At 53.9% G+C, this 22,355-nt stretch overlaps 1 protein-coding gene across 1 annotated transcript; it reads right to left on the bottom strand.

The window, feature by feature from the left end:
* Positions 1 to 992: 992 nt before the first annotated feature.
* LOC130039996 (uncharacterized) lies at positions 993 to 20,188 on the bottom strand. Its single transcript, XM_056132006.1, has 11 exons — positions 20,097 to 20,188; positions 17,823 to 18,094; positions 13,937 to 14,051; positions 13,239 to 13,510; positions 10,842 to 10,956; positions 9,705 to 9,976; positions 8,847 to 8,985; positions 6,916 to 7,187; positions 5,646 to 5,720; positions 4,842 to 4,929; positions 993 to 1,455 (listed from the first exon to the last, which is right to left on the bottom strand). The coding sequence occupies exons 1-10, from the start codon at positions 20,176 to 20,178 to the stop codon at positions 4,870 to 4,872; spliced, it is 1,674 nt and encodes a 557-aa protein (XP_055987981.1). The 5' UTR covers positions 20,179 to 20,188; the 3' UTR covers positions 993 to 1,455; positions 4,842 to 4,869.
* Between the last annotated feature and the right edge of the window lie 2,167 nt (positions 20,189 to 22,355).

Below are 22,355 nucleotides of genomic sequence, written 5' to 3'. Positions count from 1 at the left end.
ACGTTTTCCAAATCTCCTTGGAAAATAAACTGGTACTAAGTTACTAAAGAGATTTCATTGAATAATTTTCACGTGGGCTATTAAACATATAGAATGTGATTATAAAGATACAAATGTGTGTTTTAAATAATAGAGAGAGTGAGTGGAGACATCTTTTATTGTAGCACTGTAGCACTGTCCTCCTGTTTGTGGATTTGCAGGCACCAGTAATGTCTCACAACAAATGGTGAGACTTGTTACTCTTTTTGGCATATCGAATATGGCACAAGGGGCTTGCCAGGCTTTGCCGTGCAGACGAGATACTCTCGGTAGCGTGCCGAGCTCTCAGAGAGGGGCGGAGGATTCGAACCCGGGTCAGCAGCTTGCAAGGCAAACGCCCTGCCCACTGTGCTATGGCTCCAGAAATGGAATGAAGAAAAGTTCCAGAACGTAATGAATACAATAGAGTACATAGAAAGCTCGAGGATAGTAGTCCCAGAGAATACAATTGTAGCACATGCAAATTGTTATAAGGTTCTTAAAATTAAGTTTTATAGTCTGCTTCTACCTGAGTAAAATCTGAGTATAACTTCCCTTCTATGAAAGAAAAAAAATTATCCTGAACAATGGTGAGCTTTTTCAGATAATTGATCTCCCTCGAAAATAAAGATATACTTTATAAACATTATTTTATGTCAACATATCATCAGATCTTTAAATGTGTTGGTTTTGGAAAAATTGAATTATAGTTGTAATTTTGAAATCTTTGTGGCTTTGTATAAATATGTAAGTGAGTATTATTTTATAGTGATTTGTTTTTAAACTCTTAATACTTGTAAGGCAAAACTTTTTAGAAATAAAGATTTTTTTTATTAGTGAAACATGTTATGCTAAGGTTTCAGTTATACAATGATCGAGTACCCATGCCACCACCAGTGCCCATTCTCCACCCCCACCAATCCCAGTATCCCTCCCACCCACCCCCCATCCCCCATCCCACCATGCCTCTGTGTCAGGGCACTCCCTTTTCTTCTATCTCTTCTTTTGGTTGCTGTGGTCTGCAGAAGAGACATTGGGTGGCAATCATGTTTGGTCCATAGACTACTTTCAGCAGGAATCTCCCATCCTGGGCAGATCATCCCAACACCCTTTCTTTTGGTGCTCTTAAGTGAGTTTGCTCTGTGATCTCCTCTTGGACTTCCCTCGTGTGGGGCATCTCTCCGATACCACTGTGGGCTCCACTTGGACCGAGGGGCTGGCTGGTTCTCTGGATTGTCACTGCATTAAACTTGGTCACTCACCAGGGAGGCAGTATTCTGAATGCACCTGCTCGGCCGGGTTCTGCCCACGTTGCTGTGGAGTTTACACAAGGCAGATACAATCCACCAGAACTTACTGCTGTCACTCCTCAGTAGGAAATGGCCTTCTTCCACCAGTATGACAATAATAGCTGGGAATGATCACTCTGGACAGGATCTGAGGGTTAAAAATAGGCAAAGCGATATTCTTGGTAAACTTTCAGTATCAATATTGCAAACCACAATGCCCATAAGGAGAAAGAGAGGAGAGGGAGAGAGAGAGAGAGAGAGAGAAAGAGAGAGAGAGAGAGAGAGAGAGAGAGAGAGAGAGAGAGAGAGAGAAGAAAAACAAGAAAAACAATGCCATAGAGGAAGGCAAGGGCTGGGGTGGGCTGATGGAAGGGAATCAGGAACCTGAGGACACTGGTGCTAGGAAACGTACACTGGTGAAGGGATGGGTGTTGGGCTCAAATCCACTCATAAACAGTTTTGTAAGGGCCCACTCACAGTGTCTCAAAAAAAATGGTCTTCTTCAAATGGGAGGAATCAACCTCCCTAACTTCAAACTCTACTAAAAACCAGTAATAATTAAAACAGCATTGTACTGGCACCAAGGCAGAGCTGCAGACAAATGGAACAGCGTTGAATATACTGACATCTCCCACCAAACATATGATCATCTAATCTTTGACAAGGGAGCAAGAAATGTGAAGTGGAGCAAGGAAAGCCTCTTTAACAAGGTTTCCTGGAAAAACTGTACAGCTCCATGCAAAAAAAAAAATGGTTTCAGTTCTTTACCGAACACCATGTACAAAAGTAAGATCAAAATGGACTAAAGACCTCAATATCAGACTGCAATCCATAAGGTACATTGAAGACAAGGTAGACAAAATCCTCCACTACATGGAAGCTAACGGTATCTACAAAGATGACATGCCACTGAACAAGTGAAAACAGAGATAGACAAATGGAACTATCTTGAACTAAGAAGCTTCTCCACCTCAAAAGAAATAGTGACCAAAACAGAAAGATAATCTACAGAATGGGAAAGGATATTCACCCAATACCCATCTGACAAGGGGTTGATATCAAGGATATCCAAATTACTGGTCGAACTCCACAAGAAGAAAACATTCAACTCCATCCAAAAATGGGACGATGAAATGAATAGAAACTTTCTCAAAGAAGAAATCCGAATGGCTAAAAGGGACACGAGAAAATGCTCCACATCACTAATCATCAGGGAGATGCAGATCGAACAACAATGAGATATCATGTCACACCACGGAGACTGACCCACATCCAAAAGAACAAATGCAACCAGTGTTGGTGCGGATGTGTTGAGAAAGGGACCCTCCTTCACTGCTGGTGGGAATGCCGACTGGTTCAGCCCTTTTGCAAAAGAGTGTGGACGATTTTCCAAAAATTAGAAATTGAGCTCCCATTTGACCCAGCATTATCACTCCTGGGAATATATCCCGAGAGGCAAAAAAGTACAGTTGAAATGACATCTGTACTTCTACGTTCATTGCTGCACTATTCACAATAGCCAAAATCTGGAAAAAACCCGAGGGCCCGAAAACAAATGACTGGTTACAAAAACTTTGGTACATCTAGACAATGGAGTACTCGGTAGCTTTTAGAAAAGATGTCACTCTCACTGTCACTCTCTTCCTGTTGTTCATCAATTAGGTCAAGCGGGCCCAGTAAGGTCTCCATTGTGAGACTTCTTGTTACCGTGTCTGGCATATCAATACATCGCAGGTAGCTTGCCAGGCTTTACCGTGTGGGAGAGATACCCTCAGTAGCTTGCCGGGTTCTCTGAGAGGGGTGGAGGAATTGAACCCTGTTTGGCACGGCTGGCGGCTTGCAAGGCCCTACTGCTGTGCTATCATTCCAGTCCTATATAATACATAACGTATATTTTATATATACTAGCACTGTAGGACTCTCCTCCCATTGTTCATCAATTTGCTCGAGAGGGCCCCTTCACATCTCCATTGTGAGGCTTGTTGTGACTGTCTTTGGCATATCCAATAGGTCACGGTAGCCTGCCAGGCTTTGCGGAGCCTGTGAGATACTCTTGGAAGCTTGCCAGGCTCTCCAGGAGGGTCGAAAGAATCGAACCTGTTCAGCGCGGTTGGCCGCATGCAAAGCAAACACCCTACCCACTGTGCTAATATAATTATCTATTATAATAATATATTATATCACGGTCACAGTCCTCCCATTATTCATCGGTTTGCTCGAGCGGGACCCGTAACATCTCCATCGTGAGACTTGTTCTTACTGTGTTTGGCATATTGAATACGTCATGCGGAGCTCGCCAGGCTTTACCGCGTGGGAGAGATACACTTGGTAGCTTGCCAGGCTCTCTGAGAGGGGAGGAGGAATCGAACCTGGCTCGGCCAGGCCAGCTGTACACAAGGCAAAAGCCCTACCACTGAGCTATCCCTCCAGCCCAATATAATAAAATAATAAGAATATCATAAAGATGTAATTTCATAGATTGCATCTGAGCAGAGACACATGCACCATCAATAACTGCAACGCTGAATGTCTCTGAGGTACAGTCCCGACTCCGGCTACTCTCCAAGGGCTCAGTCTACGGCTGCCTTTGCCTCTAGCTGACTGCCCCGTGCCAGGGCCCCCCACAGGGCTCGCAGCACACACACCCCTCAAGGTAACATCACTGACAGTTGGGGTGAAGCCCAGGCCTGTGCTCTGTCCTCAGAGCCCAGCAGAGGGTCACCTGACCCACGAGTAGCCAATCAGTGGGCTCAGTGTGATGACGTTCAGCCAATCACGTTCTCCAGGGACCAGGTGGCATCCTGCGGGAGAGTGGGGGTTGAGGGAGGGGGCCGTGGGACAGAGACCCCAGGAGGCCTGTGCAGGACGCCTTGGGGAGAAGCAGAAGCCCTGGGCGGGAGCAGGGGGAGCTACAGAGGAGAGCTGAGAGATGGGAGAACTGAGAAAACGGGCGCATCCTGCAGGGGGAGCAGGAGCAAGGGGCACCAGAAGCCGCACCGGGTCACAGCCGCTCGGACACACAACGCTGGCCACGGGCCCTGCGTCCTGTTCCTGCCCATCGGAATGGGCCCGTCCTGGTGCGTCTGTGAAAGGAACCACATCCTGCAAGAGAAACACTGACAAAGACGCAGACCCCGGAGTCGACCCCTTCATTAAAGCTCTGTCTGCCAGCAGGGAGGGGCAGCGGGGGTAGCATTGGGCCAGTGGGGACATTTCTGCTACCCAACAGTGGCCTGGGCCTAGTCAGTTCAGAGTCCCCTGAGGAGAGAGAGCGGTCGCCTTGTCACAAGGATCCGAGTCCCACCAGGGTCGCTCTCCTGGCCCAGCTGGAACCCTTCCTCCCGGAGGCACCCCCATCCCTGTGGCCTGGGAGGGAGCCCTAGAAACATTAGGGATCACACACTGGGGTCCAGATGGGCTGCAGGGCCCCCACCTGCACAACCTTAAATGAGCCCTAAAGGGTCCAACAGGGTGACCGAGAGGCCAGACCCAACCTCCTTGGCAAGGCCAGACGGTTGGGTTCGAAGTTCTTACCTCTTTCCATTTCCCGCATCGTAGTCCCTCAAACATCACTGATTCCCATACCAAGACTATCAACCAGCTCCTCAAGGGGATCCTCCTCCTGCAGCAGGATGAAGAGGGTCATAATCTGGGGCTCTGACATCACACACATTCCCACAGAGGTCACCCAGGAGGGACCAGCTGACCCGTGTCCTCTGTAGCAGAACCCCAGGGGAGCAGGGAGACCTGGAGGGGCTCCCAAGGGGGCCGGACACTCGGGAGAAGGAGACGCTGCCCAGCGGGGAGCAGGAGAGGGAGAAGAGTTGTGGGTGTCCGCTGTGGACACTAAGGAGGGACATGCGGGCCTGGGGCTGGCACAGGCAGAGCAAACTGACAGGGGGCGCTGTGGGGAAGGGGAAGTGCCAGGAAGTCTAGGTCTGGGCTGGCCATCAGGAGCTGGGAAGAGAGAGGGATGATGAGGTATGAAAAACAATCCTATCCTGATGCTCAGCCCCGTGCAACCCCCCACCAGTGCTCAGGCTCATCTGCTTAACGAGGCACGATACAGCTTTTTCCTCCAAAGGCGAAGCTTTCACAGTAATTATCCCCTGGGTGTCACCGGAAGGGGATTCTGGAGTAGGAAGTGAATCCTGGCGGGAGTGGGGACCCTTCCTGGTGCAGGAGGGACAGAGGATGTTCCCTGTGTGGGCACGCTCAGCAGAGAAGCTGTCACCCTGAGGTTGCCTGACCGCCCAGCAATCTTCTTCATATATCTCCTGTGTCCTACTTCACCAATTTCACCAGGGGAAAACTGAAGTCACTGTCTAACAGACTCACCCAAAGCCACTCCGTGATGATTCTGAGATGCTCAGTTAGACGGCCACAACGGCCTTCAACGAGAGGGAATAAACACTGCAAACACAGACCAAAGAGAATATTGTAAGGCAAACACAGAGCAGATGTCGGTTGCACTGGGCATTTAACTCAGGAGAGAGAAGAATCCAACCCCACTCCAGCTGTAAAAGGAAAAGTTTCAGGGGTGAAGGCAGTTGCCTCAAGGGTGAGGCCTGATGTGCTCCAGCACCACAAATAAAGGGGGCCTATGCCCCAGTGCTCGTTTTGTATGTGTGTGTGTGTGTGTGTGTGTGTCTGTGTGTATATGTGTGAGTGAGTGTGCTCACAAGAAGCTCCACCAGACTAGCTCACAGGAGTTTCAGCACCACAATTCATCAGAGTGACGTGAGAAATCACACAGGTTGGGCCATCACCGTGCTATGCCCTGGACATCCAGGTACCCAAACATCCTCAGTCACTGGCTGAGCCCCATCCTGGGCTCCACATTTCCAAAATTTCTCATCACTGCACAAACAACCCCCCTTTTCCTTGTCCCCCTCCTCTTTACAAGGAGCCCTATGCCCTTTTGTGGTGTCCACAGTGTGGGATCTTAGGGGTCAGTAGTTGGACAACAGCAGGGAGGACTAAGGGGAGCTGCCTCTATGCTCAGGACCCAAACCGCTCCCCTCCAACTCCTCTACTCCTGTTTTCTCTCCTGTCCACACTCAGTATTGCTCTGGTGCCCCTGAGGTGCCCAGGTACAGCCCAGGATCTCCCGTATGTCAGGCATGTGCTCTGCCTCTTCACCCACCCCCCAGCCCCTCCTCTGCCCAATCCTCACAGCCCCCATCCTCTGCGTTCAAGGATCTCTGTCAAGTGTCAGACTCCCCTAAGAATAGGCTCCACCTCCACTGTGGGGTAGCCTCTCCCTGACGCCTCCAGTTAAGTCCAGGCCTTTGTGGCTGGTGCATAGCATCACATACCATCTATCATGCAGCCTCTAGCCTGAGTGAACAGATGCTGAGCACGGTGAGCCTCAGTTTCTCGATCCGTGAAATGGGTGATAGAACCTGCTTCTCACCAGAGATAAGTAGAGCTCAGCTTCATCTTCATCTTAAGAAGCTGAGCTGGTGTCGCGTCATCTCCCACCCCAACTGTGACTTTGGAGGGTGCACAGAGGCTCTCTGTCCAGTAATGCCCAATCACCCCCTGGCCAGTAAAATCAGATGGGACAAGGCTTAGGATGGGGACATGGTTGGGAAAAGGGACACACCTGAGCATGAGAGGAAACTTCATAGCGGAGCTCCATGGCAAATTTTTCACAATTCAGATCGAAGTGGCTGTAGGGCCTCTCCTTCCCCACCAGTGCCAAGGCCATTTGGGCAATCACCGCAGGAGGCCTTGCTGTGAGCATCCAGTCATGCTTGTTATTGACCCGGAACTCACAGCCGGCTGCCACCTCTGACAGCAGCTCCTTCTTCACCACAGCTTTGGGTAGCATGTCTGACAGAGACATGACAATCTTCGGTCCTGATTTCCTAAAGTCTGTGGGTCACAGGAGAGGACTCAGTGGTCACCCTGCACAAACCCACGGAGTCCACCCTCCCACAACTAGGTCACCCCATGGCCCCTGTCCCCACAGAAGGGATGAGCCCAGAAGGTCTACCCCTTCTGACTCTTACCCAAGATAGGGTCCCCCGAACCTGGGCCTCTGGCGAAGGCTTCAGAGTCCCCGGACTCTCTTCCCCTTATATCTTTTCTAAGGGGCAGACGGAGCTGGGTGGAACCTGGGTCTCCCACTTGGCCATGCCCTCCTCCCTGATCCAAGCCTCAATTCACTGCAGGTTCTGAAGGATAGCCCGGAAATTCTTACAATGCCCCAAGACAGATGTTGCTGAAATTGTCACAGGAAGGTGGGTGACATGAGCACAGGTGGCCGATGCTGGCTACTGGTCCCAGCGCACCACCCACTTACTTGTGGTCAGTCACCACCCGTGCAATGCCCTGAGCCCCAGCTGGGAGACCTCAGCAGGCTAAGGTGGAAAATCCAGGGCAGATGATGTCCAAACTGCAATGTAGCACTGAAGTACTGTCCTCCCGTTGTTCATATATTTGCTAGAGCGTGCCCAGTAACATTGTGAGACTTGTCGTTACTGTGTTTGGCATATCAAATATATCACAGGTAGCTTGCCAGGCTTCTGCCACGTGGGAGAGATACTCTCGGTAGCTTGCCAAGCTCTCTGAGCGGGGTGGAGGAATCTAACTGGGGTCGGCGGGCTGGCCACGTGCAAGGCAAACTACCTATCCATTGTGCTATCGCACCAGCCCGTCCAAACTCTGTATTATCAAATTCCTGATTCTCATCTAAAGCCTCCCCAGTAGCCCAAAGTCTGGTTCAGCTGCTCTAGTGGGTGTCTGTGTGGGAGGGTGGTTTCGGCTGTTCTTCACCATTGATCATCACCAAAGGGCAATTTAACACCGTGTCTGCTTCGGCTTTTCCAGCTGCAGGAGCAGGTAGGGTTGCAGGAGACTCCGAGGGTAGCATCGGGCCCTCCAGCATCTCTCCCAGCCAGAAGGGGAGGCTGCAGGCAGGAGAGGAACCTGGGCACTGAGTTGGGCAGGGAGACACTGGGGCTCAGCAGTAGACTTCGTGTCCCTCATGAGACAGCCTGGTCTGTGGTGGGACACCCTAGTAATATTCTGGGTTCTGGAGATGAGACCTTGGAGGGGCGCTGCTTAGCATGCTCTGGCTGGATTCCATCCAGGTGCCACTTGGTCTTCGAGCAATACAGGGTGTGGACAGGCACCACCAGCACTGCAAGGCCTGAGGAGCACCACAGACTCTATCCTGGGAGGAACCCAGGACAGGGAGGACATGAACTGATGGTGGGACCTCAACGCTTCCTGAGGATTATTCCGGAAGACTCCCTAAAGTTTACACCCAGATTCATTTGTGGGTATGTGTGGAAAAACACCCAAACTGCAACCTGCCTCAATTTTTCTGACCCTCAGTTTTCTCCTTCAGACCTCCCCTCTGGAATTTCTCGCTACTGAAGATTAGCAGGTGATGGCTATCAGGGAATAGCACTTGTCATTGTGGCCTCAGTGCTATTCCCATGGCCAGGTCTACAGGGGGACCCGCACAGTGTGTCACCCATACCAACAGTCATGTCAGCACATCCTCAAGAGAGGCCCCGTGCTTACCTAGGTTAGTCAGATGGACCACGTAACTGTCTCCCACATACACGGCCCAGTGGTCATATTCCAGCGAGTGATTGTTGAATTTCCCACCACGGAAAAACTCAATCAGGTCTCCAAATATGGGCTTACGACAAAATATCCTCTGCAAAAGAAAAAGGGACAGAGGGAGGTGGGTCTTTGACAGGGAACATTCTAGAGCATTCTCCATCCACCACAAATATAAGGAGATAGGCCCAGGTGAGAAGCCTTGTGTGCCCATCTGCAGGAAGTAAGAAGAACGGGGCTCCCGTCACCTTAGAGAGGTGATCAAAGTCCCTTCAGAGGGGCTTAGAGAGACGATCAGCGCCACAGGTCTTCAGAGTGTCCCGAGACAGTACATGCACTGGGGGCAATAGTGCACCTTCCCCTGGGCGGCCGGGTGACCAGAACAGTCTCAGTAACTGCTGGCTCCTTGCTGGGCTTCTTATTTCCAAAGGTGTGGCTCAAGCCAATGTGAAACTGACCTCCACTGCAGGGCTGCCTCTCCCTGACCCCTCTACAGACATCAAGGCCTTTGTGGAAGCTGCTCTGGAGTCAGATCCCAACTACAGGGCAAGTGCCAGAGTGTGGATGATACCTGGACAACTGCGGGCCTTGGTTTCTCTATCTGTGAAGTGGGTGAGAAAATTTACTTTTGAGTAGTGGGTCCAGCTCAGCCCCACGTGCTGAGTCCATGCTGGTGCCCCTCCACCTCCCACCCAGATGGTGACATTTGGGAAGGGGTACAGTGTCCTGTGTCTGTCAGGCTCATGCTGAGAAGTGTTAGTCCAGAACAATCAGTGTGGAAAATGCTGTGGACGGGGGCAATGGTTGAGAACACACCTCTTCGGAGATGGGTTCTCCGTAGCGCAACTCCGTGGCAAAGTGCTCACAGTTCTTCTCGCTGAAACTGTAGGGCCACTCCTGCCCCACCAGGTCAGAGGCTATTTGGACGATGTTCTGAGGAGATCTCACTCGGCGCTTACCATCGTGTTTGTTATTGACCCGGTACATGCACCCCATGACCACCTCCGACAGCAGCTGCTTCTTCACCACGGATTGGGTGTCTTGGACAGACGCCGCCAAAGTCGATTTCACAGTCGGAATCTTAGTATCTGTGGGATCACAAGAGGGGACTTGGGGTTAACCCTGCACAATCACAGGGAGTCCACCAGCCCAAGAAGTCATCCCGGGACCCCTGACCCATAGAGGGGATGACCCCAGAAGGGCTGACACCTGTCTGCTCCACTCACACCGGGGCCCACTGGGTCTACCTCTGTCAAAGCTTTTGGAGTCCCCAGAGACTCATCCCCTCATTTCTTTTCTAAGCGACAGAGAGAAGCTGTGCGGAACCCTGGTCTCCCACACGAACATGCCCTCCTCCCTGACCCAGCCCCTCCCCACCCATTCCTGGTTCTGAAGCAGAGCCTGGGAGTCCTTTAAATGCCCCAACGTGGATGTTGCTGGAATTGTCTCATGAAGGTGGGAGACACGGCACAGAGCCAAGCTGGCCGAAACTGGCAACTGGCTCAGGCCATCATCCAACTGCCAGCCCACCCCTAGGCACTTCTCCTTGAGTTTCAGAGTGTCCAGTTAAGTGGAGAGAGAGATGCAGGGACACCCAGAGTCAGCAGGGCATTGCGCCTTCTGTGACCCTGTGGCAGTGCTGAGTGTTAGGGAGCCCCTGCTTCCTGTCCCCTGTCCCTGCAGATCAGCAGCTACAGAGGACAGTGGGTTTGGGAAGGGCAGTGTCCCCAGAACATGTGATGACTGACTCCCCACTCTCTAAATGGACGTGTCCACAGCCTGTCTAGGAACTTCTGGCTACAGAAGATCAGCTGTTGTTGGTCCTACAGTGGACAGCCCTGGTCATGCGGCCTCAGTGCTGTGCCTGCTGGCCCGGCCTGCAGGGAGACCAGCACAGTGTGAACCGAACCCACAGTCACCTCAGCCCATCCTCTATAGAGACCCCATCCTTACCAATGCCAGCCAGTGAGACCACATAATCATCTCCCATATACACGCCCCAGTGCTCTAAACCACCGTTGGAAATCTCAATCAGGTCTCCAGGTTTGGGCTCAGGACCGACTCTATTCTGCAGACAAAAAACAGAGACAAAAAGAGGAGAGTCCTTTACAGGGACGGTTCTAGAACATTCTATATCTTCCAGACCTGCTAGGAGCAAGGTCAGTTGCTGAATCCTGCTGTTCTCTGCAGCAAATGGGTGGAGGGGACTCCATCACCAGGAGAGAAGAGATCCCCTGTCCTGAGGTTTCGGGGCTGGGGAGAGGGGGACAGGGTCCCCAGAGGAGCCATGAGAGGGGCTCCCAGGGAGGGGTGCACAGTGGACGGGTGCCCCCTCCCTGCACGGAGCAGGTCTGTGTCAGCGACTGAGGTCTGGTCTGGTATCTGGTAGGAGGTCTAGATACTCACCCAGGCCATCGTCCTCCCCATCTGCTGGTCCCGGGTGACCTCATGTTCTGACCCCCAGACCACCGTGAGGAAGCTAAGCTCAGCCCTTGCCCACATGGCCTTACTCCCGGGAGTCAGAGCTGCCCACACAGAGGAGGGGACCCAGGGTCAGGAAAGGCAGGAGCCTGTCAGCCTCTCCCTCGGAGAGACACCAAGACTGTATCTGAGTGTTTTCCCCCGTACACCCGAGACCCCCCCACCCCCTTCCCCCCACAATCACAGGGGCGAGCCTGGGACAGCTGCAATCTGGGTCCAGGCAAGAGGCAGACAGGGGATCCCAGGGGGAGCTGGAGAGCTTGGGGGGGGCGGGGCTGTGCCCCTGTGTTGTGGCAAGAGCTGGGAGAATGTGCTCTGGTCCACTGCAGAATGGGAACCCCTTGACAGGAGTCTCTGGGGGTTCCCTGGGTCTGGCCACACCTGCTGCCGCTGCCTCAGCTGAGCCGGGTGCCCTGAGCAGGGCCTGTGCTGCCCACTGAGGTCTTGGGAAAAATGATGGACTAAGGCCAGGGGTCAGAGTCAATATCAGGGCGGCAGAAAGACGGAGGGTGCATCTCAGCTCCTGGACAAAGTAACCCCCTTTTGTTGCTCTTAATATAAAGAGTCTCTGGAGAGTTCGTGAGACCATTGTTCCTCTCAGTGAGATTCGCTGCTTTGGGTACAGCCCTTTGTGACCTTTGGTACACTCCAAGGATGTGTGTGTGTGTGTGTGTGTATGTATGTATGTGTGTGTGTGATCACAACACTCCTTCAGAGGAGCTAGAGACGGTCAGCAGCACAGTTCCTCAGAGTAACCCAAGACAGCACACGGGCTGGGGCAGCACTGTGCTGTCCCCTGGGCATTCGGGTGCCCAGGACAGTCTCAGAAACTGCCTGGCTCCTTCCTGGGCTCCTCATTCCCCAAGGTGTGGGTTCCCATTGGTCTCATAACTATTCTCCAGGGCCTTCTTCCTCCTTATAGGGGTCCCGTGCCCACTTAGAATGTCCCTAGTGAGGGGTCGGGGTAAGCATCCTGGACACCAGCAGGCAGGACCCAGGGGAGCTGCCTCTGCGCAGACAAGACACACCTCCCGGGGGCGCCCTCAGCCTCTCTCCCTTTGGAGATGGCCACTGGGAGTCAGAATTTGTCAGTGACTGACATGTTGCTTTTGGTCAACAATGTCAGCGTTTCCCGAAGAGACAGGGAGGCTCACCTGACCCTGGTGGACAATAGTGCACATTGGACTGTACATGACCGGCAGACACTGAGCCTGAGCGCAGGGCAAGGGGATAGCCAAGCTGTGGGCAGTGCCTGTGGCCCAAACTGCCTCCTCTGCCGGGTCAGGCTCCTTCCAACTCCTCCACTCCTGTTTTCTCTCCTGCTCACACCTTGTATTGCTCTGTCTGCCCCTGAAGTGCCTGGGGTGCAGTCCAGGGTATCCCACAGGCCAGACATGTGCCCTACCTCTTCACCCACAGCCTGGCCTCTCCTTTGTCCAACCTGACAGCCCCTGTTCCCTGGCACTCGGCTCCCTGCCAGGGTCAGGCTCAAGCCAATGTGAAACTGGTCTCCACTGTGGGGCTGCCTCTCCCTGACTCCCTCTATGGTATCAGGCCTCTGTGGTAGCTTCCCTGGAGTCAGATCCCACCCACAGGGCAAGTGCTAGACTGTGGATGATACCTGGACCACTGTGGGCCTCAGTTTCTCTATCTGTGAAGTGGGTGAGAAAATTTGCTTCTGAGTAGTGGGTCCAGCTCAGCCCCATGTGCTGAGCCCACGCTGTTGCCCCTCCACCTCCCACCCAGACGGTGACATTTGAGAAGGGGGACGGTGGCTTCTGTCTGTCCGGCTCATGCCTGGATGTCTGTCTGGTCCATCACAGGGAGTGGGGACACTGCAGGGGACGGGGGCAATGGTTGAGGACGCACCTGGTCGGAGATGGTGTCTACGTAGCGCAGCTGCATGACGAAGCGCTCACAGTTCTCCTTGGTGAAGCTGTAGGGCAACTCCTGCCCCACCAGTTTTAACGCATTTTGGACGATGTCCTCACGAAACTGCACTTGGCGCTGACCATCGTGTTTGTTATTGATCCACCACAAGCAATTTCTCATTGAAACTCTCAGGCACACCTTCTTCACCACGGTTTTGATGTCCAGGGCAGCCATCTCCATGATCTTCTCCATAGACAGAATCTTAGTGTCTATGTGGTCACAAGAGAGAACTCAGAGTCAACCCTGCACAATCCAAGGGAGTCCTTAACCCCAGAGTCAGCAGGTCATTGCTCCTTCCATGACCCTGTGGAAGTGCTGAGTTTTGGGGGAGCCCCTACTTCCTGTCCCCTGTCCCTGCAGATGAGCATCCACAGAGGAGACTGGGCACGGGAGGGCTGTGTCCCGAGACAGGGGCTGAGTGAACCCCACCCTCTAACTGAACGTCTCCACAGCCTTCCAGTCAGTGCAAGAACTTCTGACTACAGAAGAACAGCAGTTTATGGGTCTACAGGGGGCAGCCCTGGTCATGCGGCCTCAGTGCTGTGCCTGCTGGCCCGGCCTGCAGGGAGACCAGCACAGTGTGAACCGAACCCACAGTCACCTCAGCCCATCCTCTATAGAGACCCCATCCTTACCAATGCCAGCCAGTGAGACCACATAATCATCTCCCATATACACGCCCCAGTGCTCTAAACCACCGTTGGAAATTTCAATCAGGTCTCCAGGTTTGGGCTCAGGACCGACTCTATTCTGCAGACAAAAAACAGAGACAAAAAGAGGAGAGTCCTTTACAGGGACAGTACTAGAACATTCTCCATCCTCCAAACCTGCAAGAAACAAGGTCAGTTGCTGATTGCCACTGTTCTCCTCTGTAACGAATGAGAGGAGGGGACTCCCACACCAGAGAAAACTCCCCCTGATGGGGTTACTGGGCTAGGAATGAGCCTGAGGAGACAGAGGTGACAGGGTCCCCAGAGGAGCCAGGAGAGAGGCTGAGAGGGAGGGATGCACGGTGGACTCGAGCCCCCTCCCTGCACGGAACAGGTCTGTGTCAGTGAGGAAGGCCTCTGCACCAGGAGGTCTAGTCGCTCCCCCAGGCTGTTGTCACCCCCATCTGCTGTGCCCTGGGTGACCTCGTGTTCCGAACCCCAGGCCAGCCTGCGGATACTGAGCTCAGCCCCTGCCCGCATGGGCCTCACTCCCGGAAGTCAGAGCTGCCCCCACAGAGGAGGGGACTCAGGGTCAGGAGCTTGCAAGACCATTTCCCAGGAGCGACGCCGAGACTGTATCTGAGTTTTTCCCCCGTGCACCCCGAGACCCCCACAATCACAGAGGCCAGCCAGGAGGCAGCTGCAATCTGTGTCCAAGCAAGAGGCAGATGGGGGAGCCCAGCGGGAGCTGGAGAGCTTGAGGGGCTGTGCCCCCGTGGAGCGGCAGGAGCAGGGAGACTATGCCCTGGTTCCCTGCAGAATGGGGGCCCCTTTCCAGGAGTCTCTGGGGATGCCCTGGGTCTGGCCACATCTGCTGCCACTGTCTCAGCTGAGCCGGGTGCCCTAAGCAGGGGCTGCGCTATCCATTGAGTCCTTGGGAGAAATGGTGGACTAAGGCCTTTGATCAGAGGTCAGATCAATTTGGGGGCGGCAAAAAGATGGAGCGAGGACCTCGGCCCCTGTACAAATTAGCCTGAATTTGTTGCTTTTTAAATAAAGTGTCTTGGGGGTATGGTGCCTCCAGCAGGTCAGTCTGTACCTGTGAGGCGAGTGCATCAGCAGCCTGATGGCACCGTCAGACTTTCAGATACCCCAAAATTGCTGCTGTGCCTTTGGCCAGACCCTAAAAACTTGGGGAAAACTTTACCAAGAAAGCAAACGGCCAAAAGTTAGGTATGTGGGAGACACACCCACAAACCACCTCTGGCTTAGCTATATAATTGGAGGTATGGCCTCTCTGCTTCCTGATTGAACTGCTTAACGGCCATGATCCCAGAGACTCAGAAAGGAATCTCAGAACCCAAAGGCTTTTGGCAGAAATGTGCCCTGTTCCTGCAGTAGGTTACTGGTGCTGGGCCACCCCAGGTGGGAATAGTTTTCGTGCCTAGGCCTGTTCCCCTTGGCGGCCCAGTAACCGCCATCCTCCAGAGGCCACTGGACAGTCAGGTTTGGGCCTGCAGTGATGAGACATGTGGGGCCTCACCAGATGGGGGTGGAACTGGCCCTTTCCTCCCCATCCCAACGAGACGCCCGAGTCGCTGCCTACAAATGGCCTCTCTGGCACCTGATCAAGCTAATTAATGGCCATGATCCCAGAGACTCAAAAACAAATTTTGAAACCCAGCGGCTTTTAGCAGAAATGCATCCAGATTGCATACAAGGTGGCCGCTGCTTCATAGCTTATTGGAAAGCCAGGTATGAGCTGGCGGTGATGGGGCAACTGCAGTCTCATGGGAAGGGGGCGCTGTACCGGCTCATCCTTCATGCCCTACCCAGGTCAGGAGTTGCCCCCCACAAGTGGTTCTCCAGCACGGCCATGGCTCCAGAGGCAAAAGGACTTAATCCAGAGCCCAACAGCTTGCGGCAGAAAAGTGAATGGACCATGCGTTAAACTACAGTGCCATGGCTCCCTGGGAGGGAAAGGGCCGGCAGCAAGGTGGCCGCTGCCTCAGAACTTATTGGAAAGCCAGGTATGAGCTGGCGTTGACGGGGCAACTGCAGTCTCATGGGAAGGGGGGCAGTACTGGCTCATCCTTCACGCCCTACTGAGATCACAAGTTGCCCCCATGAGTGGCTATCCAGCACAGCCATAACACCAGACGCACAGAAACCAATCTCGTAATTATCTGGCTCTTTGCAGAAATCCAAAATCGCGAGGCTGCTATTGCTGCCACACAATATTATATGATTCTCATAACTAGCTATTGAAAACAAAGTATTTCACAATGCTTTTTCAGCAATTCTGATTGTTGGGGGGGACTCTAAACAATAATGGTACATCTTTTGTCAAAATAATGAATGTAATCAATGTAGAGAAGAGTTAAGTGGAAATCATCTGCCTCACAGGAAGGGTGGGAGGGGTTGGGGTTCTTGGTGGTGAAAAATGAGTACTGGTGAAGGGAAAGGTGTTTGATCATTGTATGACTGAGACTTACACCTGAAAGCTTAGTAACTTTTCCCACAGTGAATCAATAAATATAAGAAGAAAAAAATAAAATTATGGAAAAAAAAAGTGTCTTTGGAGTTGTTCCGAGACCATTGTTTTTCTCGGTGAGATTTGCTGCTGTAGGTTCAGCCTTTGGTGACCTTTGGTGCACTCCAGGTGTGTGTGTGTGTGTGTGTGTGTGTATGTGTGACCACAACACCCCTTCAGGTGAACTCTAAGAGACTGTCACACCACAGTTTGTCATATTGGCCTGAGACAGCACAGGGCTGGGCAGCGCTGTGCCGTGTCCTGGGCATCCGGTTGCCCAGAACAGTCTCAGTAACTGCCTGAGTTTCTTCCTGGGCTCCTCATTCCCAGAAGTGTGGTTCCCTCCGTCACATCCCCTTTCTCCAGGGTCTTCCACCTCCTTACAGGGGTCCCTGTGCCCACTTAGAGTGTCTCTCTTGAGGGATCTCAAAGGATCCGCATACTGGACATCAGCACGGAGGACCCAGGGGAGCTGCTTCTGTGCAGACAGGATCCACCTCCAGGGGGCGCCCTCAGCCTCTATTCCCCTGGAGATGGCCACTGGGAGTCGGACCTTGTCAGTGACTGAGTAGTTGGTTTAGTTCAACACTGTCAGCTTTTCCCGAAGAGACGGGGAGGCTGCTGATCTGACCCTGGGGGAAAACAGTGCCCAGTGAAGGAGATACTAACCAGCAGACACTAAGCCTGTGCATGGGCAAGGAGATGCCCGAGCTGTGGGCAGGGCCTGTGGCCCAAACTGCACCCTCTTCTGGGTCACACTCCCCCCAACTCCTCTAGTCCTGTTTTCTCTCCTGCCCACACCTAGTATTGCTCTGCCTGCCCCTGAGGTGCCCGGGTGGAGCCCAGGGTCTCCTGCATGCCAGGCATGTGCTCTGTCCCTTTACCCACAGCTTGGCCCCTCCTCTGCCCAATTCTCACAGCCACCATTCCCTGGGCTCTCGGTTCCCTGACCACGGTCAGGCTCAAGCCAAAGTGAAATTACCTCCACTTTGAGCTGCCTCTCACCTACCCATCCAGGGTCATCAGGGTCTGTGTGGAAGGTGCCCTGGAGTCATATCCCACCAATAGGGCAAGGCTAGAGTGTTGACGATACCTTGAACACTGTGGGCCTATGTTTTTCCATCTGTGTAGTGGGAGAGAGAACCTGCTTCTCATCAGTGGATCCAGCTCCACCCCGTCTCAGATCAGGAGCTGGTGCTCTTCCACCTCCCACCCTGATGGTGACATCTGGGGAGGGGACAGTGGCTCTGTCTATCCGGCTCATGGCCAGATGTCTGTCCAGGTAGGCATGGTCAGTGGGGACACTGCTTGGGACGAGGGCACGGGCAGAGAACGCACCTGCTCACAGATGGGTTCCCCGTAGCGCAGCTCTATGGCGAAGTGCTCACTGTTCACCTGGGTGAGTCTGTAGGGCCACTCCTTCCCCACCAGCGCCAAGGCCATCTGGACGATATTCTCAGGAGATCGCACTCGGCGCTTACCATCGTGTTTGTTGTTGACCCAGTACTCGAACCCCGCAGCCACCTTGGCCAGATGTTCTTTTTTCACCATGAATCGGGTGCCCTGGACATTTGCTGCCATGCTCGATTCCACACCCTGAGTCTCATACTCTATGGGATCACAAGAGAGGACTCAGGATTAATCCTGTACAGCCCCAGGAAGTCAACCAGCCCGAGTAAGTCAAGCCATACCATAATTTCCCACAGAGGGGATGATCTCAGAAAGACTGACATCCCCGACTCCAACCCACAACGGGACCCACTGGACCTCGATCTCTGGCGAAGGCTTTGGAGTCCCCAGACTCTCTTCCCCTCATTTCTTTTCTAAGGGACAGACGGAAGCTGGGAGGAAACTGGGTCTCCCACATGGCCATGCCCTCCTCCCTGAGCCAGGCTCCACTCACTGCTGGTTCTGAAGCAGAGGCTGGGAGTTCTTCAAATGCCCTGACTGGATGTTGCAGGAACTGTCACATGAAGCTGGGTGACACGGGCACAGAGCCAACGTGGCCGAAACTGGCTCCTCGTCCCAGACCACCATCCAACTAGCTTGTGTCCAGTCACCAACCAAGCACCACCCTGGGAGGTCTCAGCAGGCCCAGGCGGAAGGTCCAGGGCAGGAGATGTCCACATTCCCCAGGGTCAAGTTCCCCGATTCTTTCTAAAGACACCACAGGAGAACAGCTGGGCTGGTGCCAGTGTCTGGCTCAGCTGCTCTAGGCGCTGTCTGTGTGGGAGGGGGATTCCACTGTCCTTCACCATTGAGTTTCACCAAAAGGGTAATTCCACACTGTCAGGCCTGACTCCCTCAGGCTACAGGAGGGTCAGGTCCAAGGAGAGCCCAGAGGAGAGAATTGGCTCCTGCTGGGATTTCACCTGGCCATCAGGGGAGTTGCAGGCACAAGAGGACCATGGGCAGCGAGTTTGGGCAAGAAGGCATGGGGCCAGCAGTAGAGTCTGCAACCCTCATGAGGCAGCTGTAACCTCTCCCGGGACACCCTAGAAATATTCTGGGTTCTGGAAGCGAACCGTTGGTTGGGGCGCAGGCTCGGCATGCACTGACCCGGGTTCCTTATTGGCACCACATGGTCTGGACAAAAGCTGGGTGTGGCCAGAGCACTGCAGGGTCTGAGCAGCGCCAGAGCCTCGGGCCCAGAGGTGCCCCGGAGCAGAGGGGCTGGAGAATTGTGGGGAGGACTCAGGTCTCCTGGGCACAGATCCAGAAGGCCCCCTGAAATTTATACCAAGGATTCATTCTTATGCATAAAAACACAGCCTGGTCTTCATTGCTGCCTCAATATTTCTGACCTCACATTTCCCCTTCAGATCATCTACTGCATAGTCTTCTGACTATTTTCCTAACCCCTCCCCACTCCCCTCTCTCCCCACCATCCAGGCTCCCAAGCATCCCCACATCTCTCCCTTCTTCTCATCCTGACCTGCCCAATGTGCTCCTTGTCTCTCCTGTAGGGGGCGCGCTACTCCTAGAGAGATTCTAGACCAAAGGGAGTAGCGTGGGGGCTTCTTACCTGCCCTCCCAGGAAATGAAAATCTATGTATGCAAAAACAAAAGAACCTTATGTGGAAATATTGATTGGGGATCCACTAACAAGGTAAAAACTCTAAGCCAAGATGCTAAAAAGAGGGGGCTGGCTTCACCCTGCCAAGGCCACCCCTACCTGCTCTCTTGCCAGCCCACCCCTGGGAGCTTCTCATTGAACTTCAGAGGGTGTAGGTCAGAGGAGAGACGGGACACAGGGACACCCACCATCACCAGGGCCATGCAGGTTCCGTGGCCTCGTGGTAGTGTGTTGGGAGAGCCCTGCTTTCTGTCCTTCCAGCCCCTAGATAAGCAGTTACAGAGGAGATTGGGTGTGGGAAGTACTATGTCCCCAACAGGGACAGGGTGATCCCTAATTTCGAATGGGACGTGTCCATAGCCTGTCCAGGAACTTCCGTCTACAGGTGATCAACAGCCAATGGACCTACAAGGGACAGCCCTGGTCATGTGGCATCGGTGCTGTGCCTGCTCTCCAGGCCTGCAGCGGAGACCCACACAGTGTGAATCAAACCCACAGTCACCTCAGCCCATCCTCTACAGAGACCCTGTCTTTACCGTCGACAGTCAAATGGACCACAGAATTAGGTCCCACACACACAGCCCAATGCTTGAAACAACCGCTGGTCATCTCAATCATGTCTCCAGGTTTGGGCTCAGGACCGATCAACTGTAAAAGACAAAGAGAGAGAAAAAAGTGAGTACGTGCAGGGAAGGTTCTAGAACATTCTACAACCACCATACCTACACAGACCCCAGCCCAACCATAGATGAAGGCCATTTACCCTGCAGGAATTGAAGAGGTGGAAGCTCCCCTCACCAAAAGAGAAGCCCACCTTCTCCTGGAGTTTCTGGACAGGGATAGAGCCTATGGGGACAGAGGGACAGGGTCCCCAGAGGACACACAGGGAGGGGTTCATGGTGGGTGAGAGTCCCCTCCCTGCAGGGAGCAGGTCTGTGTCAGTGAGGGAGGCCTGGTTACCAGGAGGTCTAGACGCTCCCTCAGACCATTGTTCCCCCCATCTCCTGGTCCCAGGTGACTTTGTGTTCCGACCCCTAGGACAGCCTGCGAAAATGAGCTCAGCCCCTGCCCACATGGGCCTCACTCCCGGGAGTCAGAGTTGCCCCCACAGTGGAGGGGACTCAGGGTCAGGAAGTGCAGGAACCTTTCAGCCCTCCCCCAGTAGAGACGCCGAGGCTGTATCTGAGTGTTTCTTCCACGCACTCCGAGACCCCCACATACAGGGGCCAGCCCGGGGCAGCTGCAATCTGGGCCAGGCACGAGGCAGAAGGGGTGCCCAAGGAGAGCTGGAGAGCTTGGGGGGCTGTGCCCTTGGGGAGCAGCAGGAGCAGGGAGACTGTGTCCTGGTGCCTGCAGAATGGGGGCGCCTTCATAGGAATTTCTGGGGAAGCCCCTGCTCTTGCCATACCTGCTGCCACTGCCTCAGCTGAGCCAGGTGCCCTGATCAGGGGCTGCGCTGCTGGGGGTGGGGAGGCGCTGCCCACTGAGACTCAGGGGGAAAAAAACGATGGAAGAAGACCTTTGACCCAAGGGCTTTGTGTCAACATTAGGGCGGCAAAAAGATGGCGCGAGCACCCCGACCCTGCACTAGGATCAGCGCCATGTTTCTGAAGTTAAAATAAGGGGCTCTGGAGACTTACTGAGGCCATTCTCCTCTCGGTGAGATTCGCTGCCTGTGGTTCAGACTTCGTTGCACTGCAGAGTTTTCTTTTTCCTCAACCGTGCCCCGGTGTACCTGTGTCATAAATGAGGCTCATTAAAGTTGACACCAAAACTGCTATGCTCCCCCCAGGCAAGGTCGTGACAGGCAGATGCAGATACTCAGGGGTTAAACAGAGGATACTTCAGGGTGCAAGGTCAGAGTGTACAGGGGAGGAGGGTGAGTCAGAGCGGAGGGAAAGCGGGGCTCAGGCAGAGCATGTGCGTGGGTGGTATGGAGGGCGGCAGACAGGAAGGGTGCAGGAGGCCCAGACCCAGCAGAATCCTGCCGGACCTGAGTGGAGACACTGAACAACCAGGGTCAGAGGAACAGAGCCCCAACCCCATCCTCAGAGACATGCGCCAGGGTCCCCTATCCGACCCCCTCACAGGCTTATGCCCGAACTCCGGAGCGGGGTTGCTGCAGGGAAATGGCTGGTTCTGGAGCCCGAGATGGAGCAGAGGCCTAGACCTCCGCCCTCAGGCTGGGACCAGGGCTTCCTCAGGGATTGGGAAGGGAGGAAACAGGGCACGAAGGGGAGAGGGTGGGGCAGGGGACGGCGGGGCAGAGGCTGGCACAAGGGACTGGAGGAGTAGCAGTTGAACCCCAAGGCCTGCAGGTGACAAGGTTCTTTGATGAAATCACTGGCCGAGCTTGTCAGTAAGGAGCACAGCTGACCCTGGCGCAGGCTGCCCCTCACGCCGTGACCAACAGAGGGGACACCCGTTCTTTCTCTCAGGGACAGGCACCTGTTGTCCCTAAGCCCACAGGCCATGGGGACGTTTCTTAGCTCTGGGGTGAAGGTGTGAAGAAGTGACAGCTCGGTGAGGACCAGATGGGTTCCCTGGTGCCTGTGTACTTGAACCCCACATGGAAAGAGAGCTGCCTGCTTCCCGGTTGTCAGGAGAGACCAGGCCCTCACCCCTCAGGCCTATACCCCAGAAACACACACCCAGACCCAGCGGAAACCCAAACTCAGTCCTGCCTGGTGAGGAGGGAGATGGCTGCTCTCAGGTGACACCCCACCAGACCCCAAGTTCTCTCCTATGCCCCCCCTACAGCAGAGAACCCTCCTGCAGAGACTCCCCCCTAGCAG

The sequence above is a fragment of the Sorex fumeus genome, unplaced genomic scaffold, assembly GCF_029834395.1.
Source record: "Sorex fumeus unplaced genomic scaffold, SorFum_2.1 ptg000093l, whole genome shotgun sequence".
In the NCBI taxonomy this organism is placed as follows: domain Eukaryota; kingdom Metazoa; phylum Chordata; class Mammalia; order Eulipotyphla; family Soricidae; genus Sorex; species Sorex fumeus.
The sequence above is the reverse complement of the archived record's forward strand: the minus strand, read 5'-3'. Positions and strand labels throughout refer to the sequence as shown.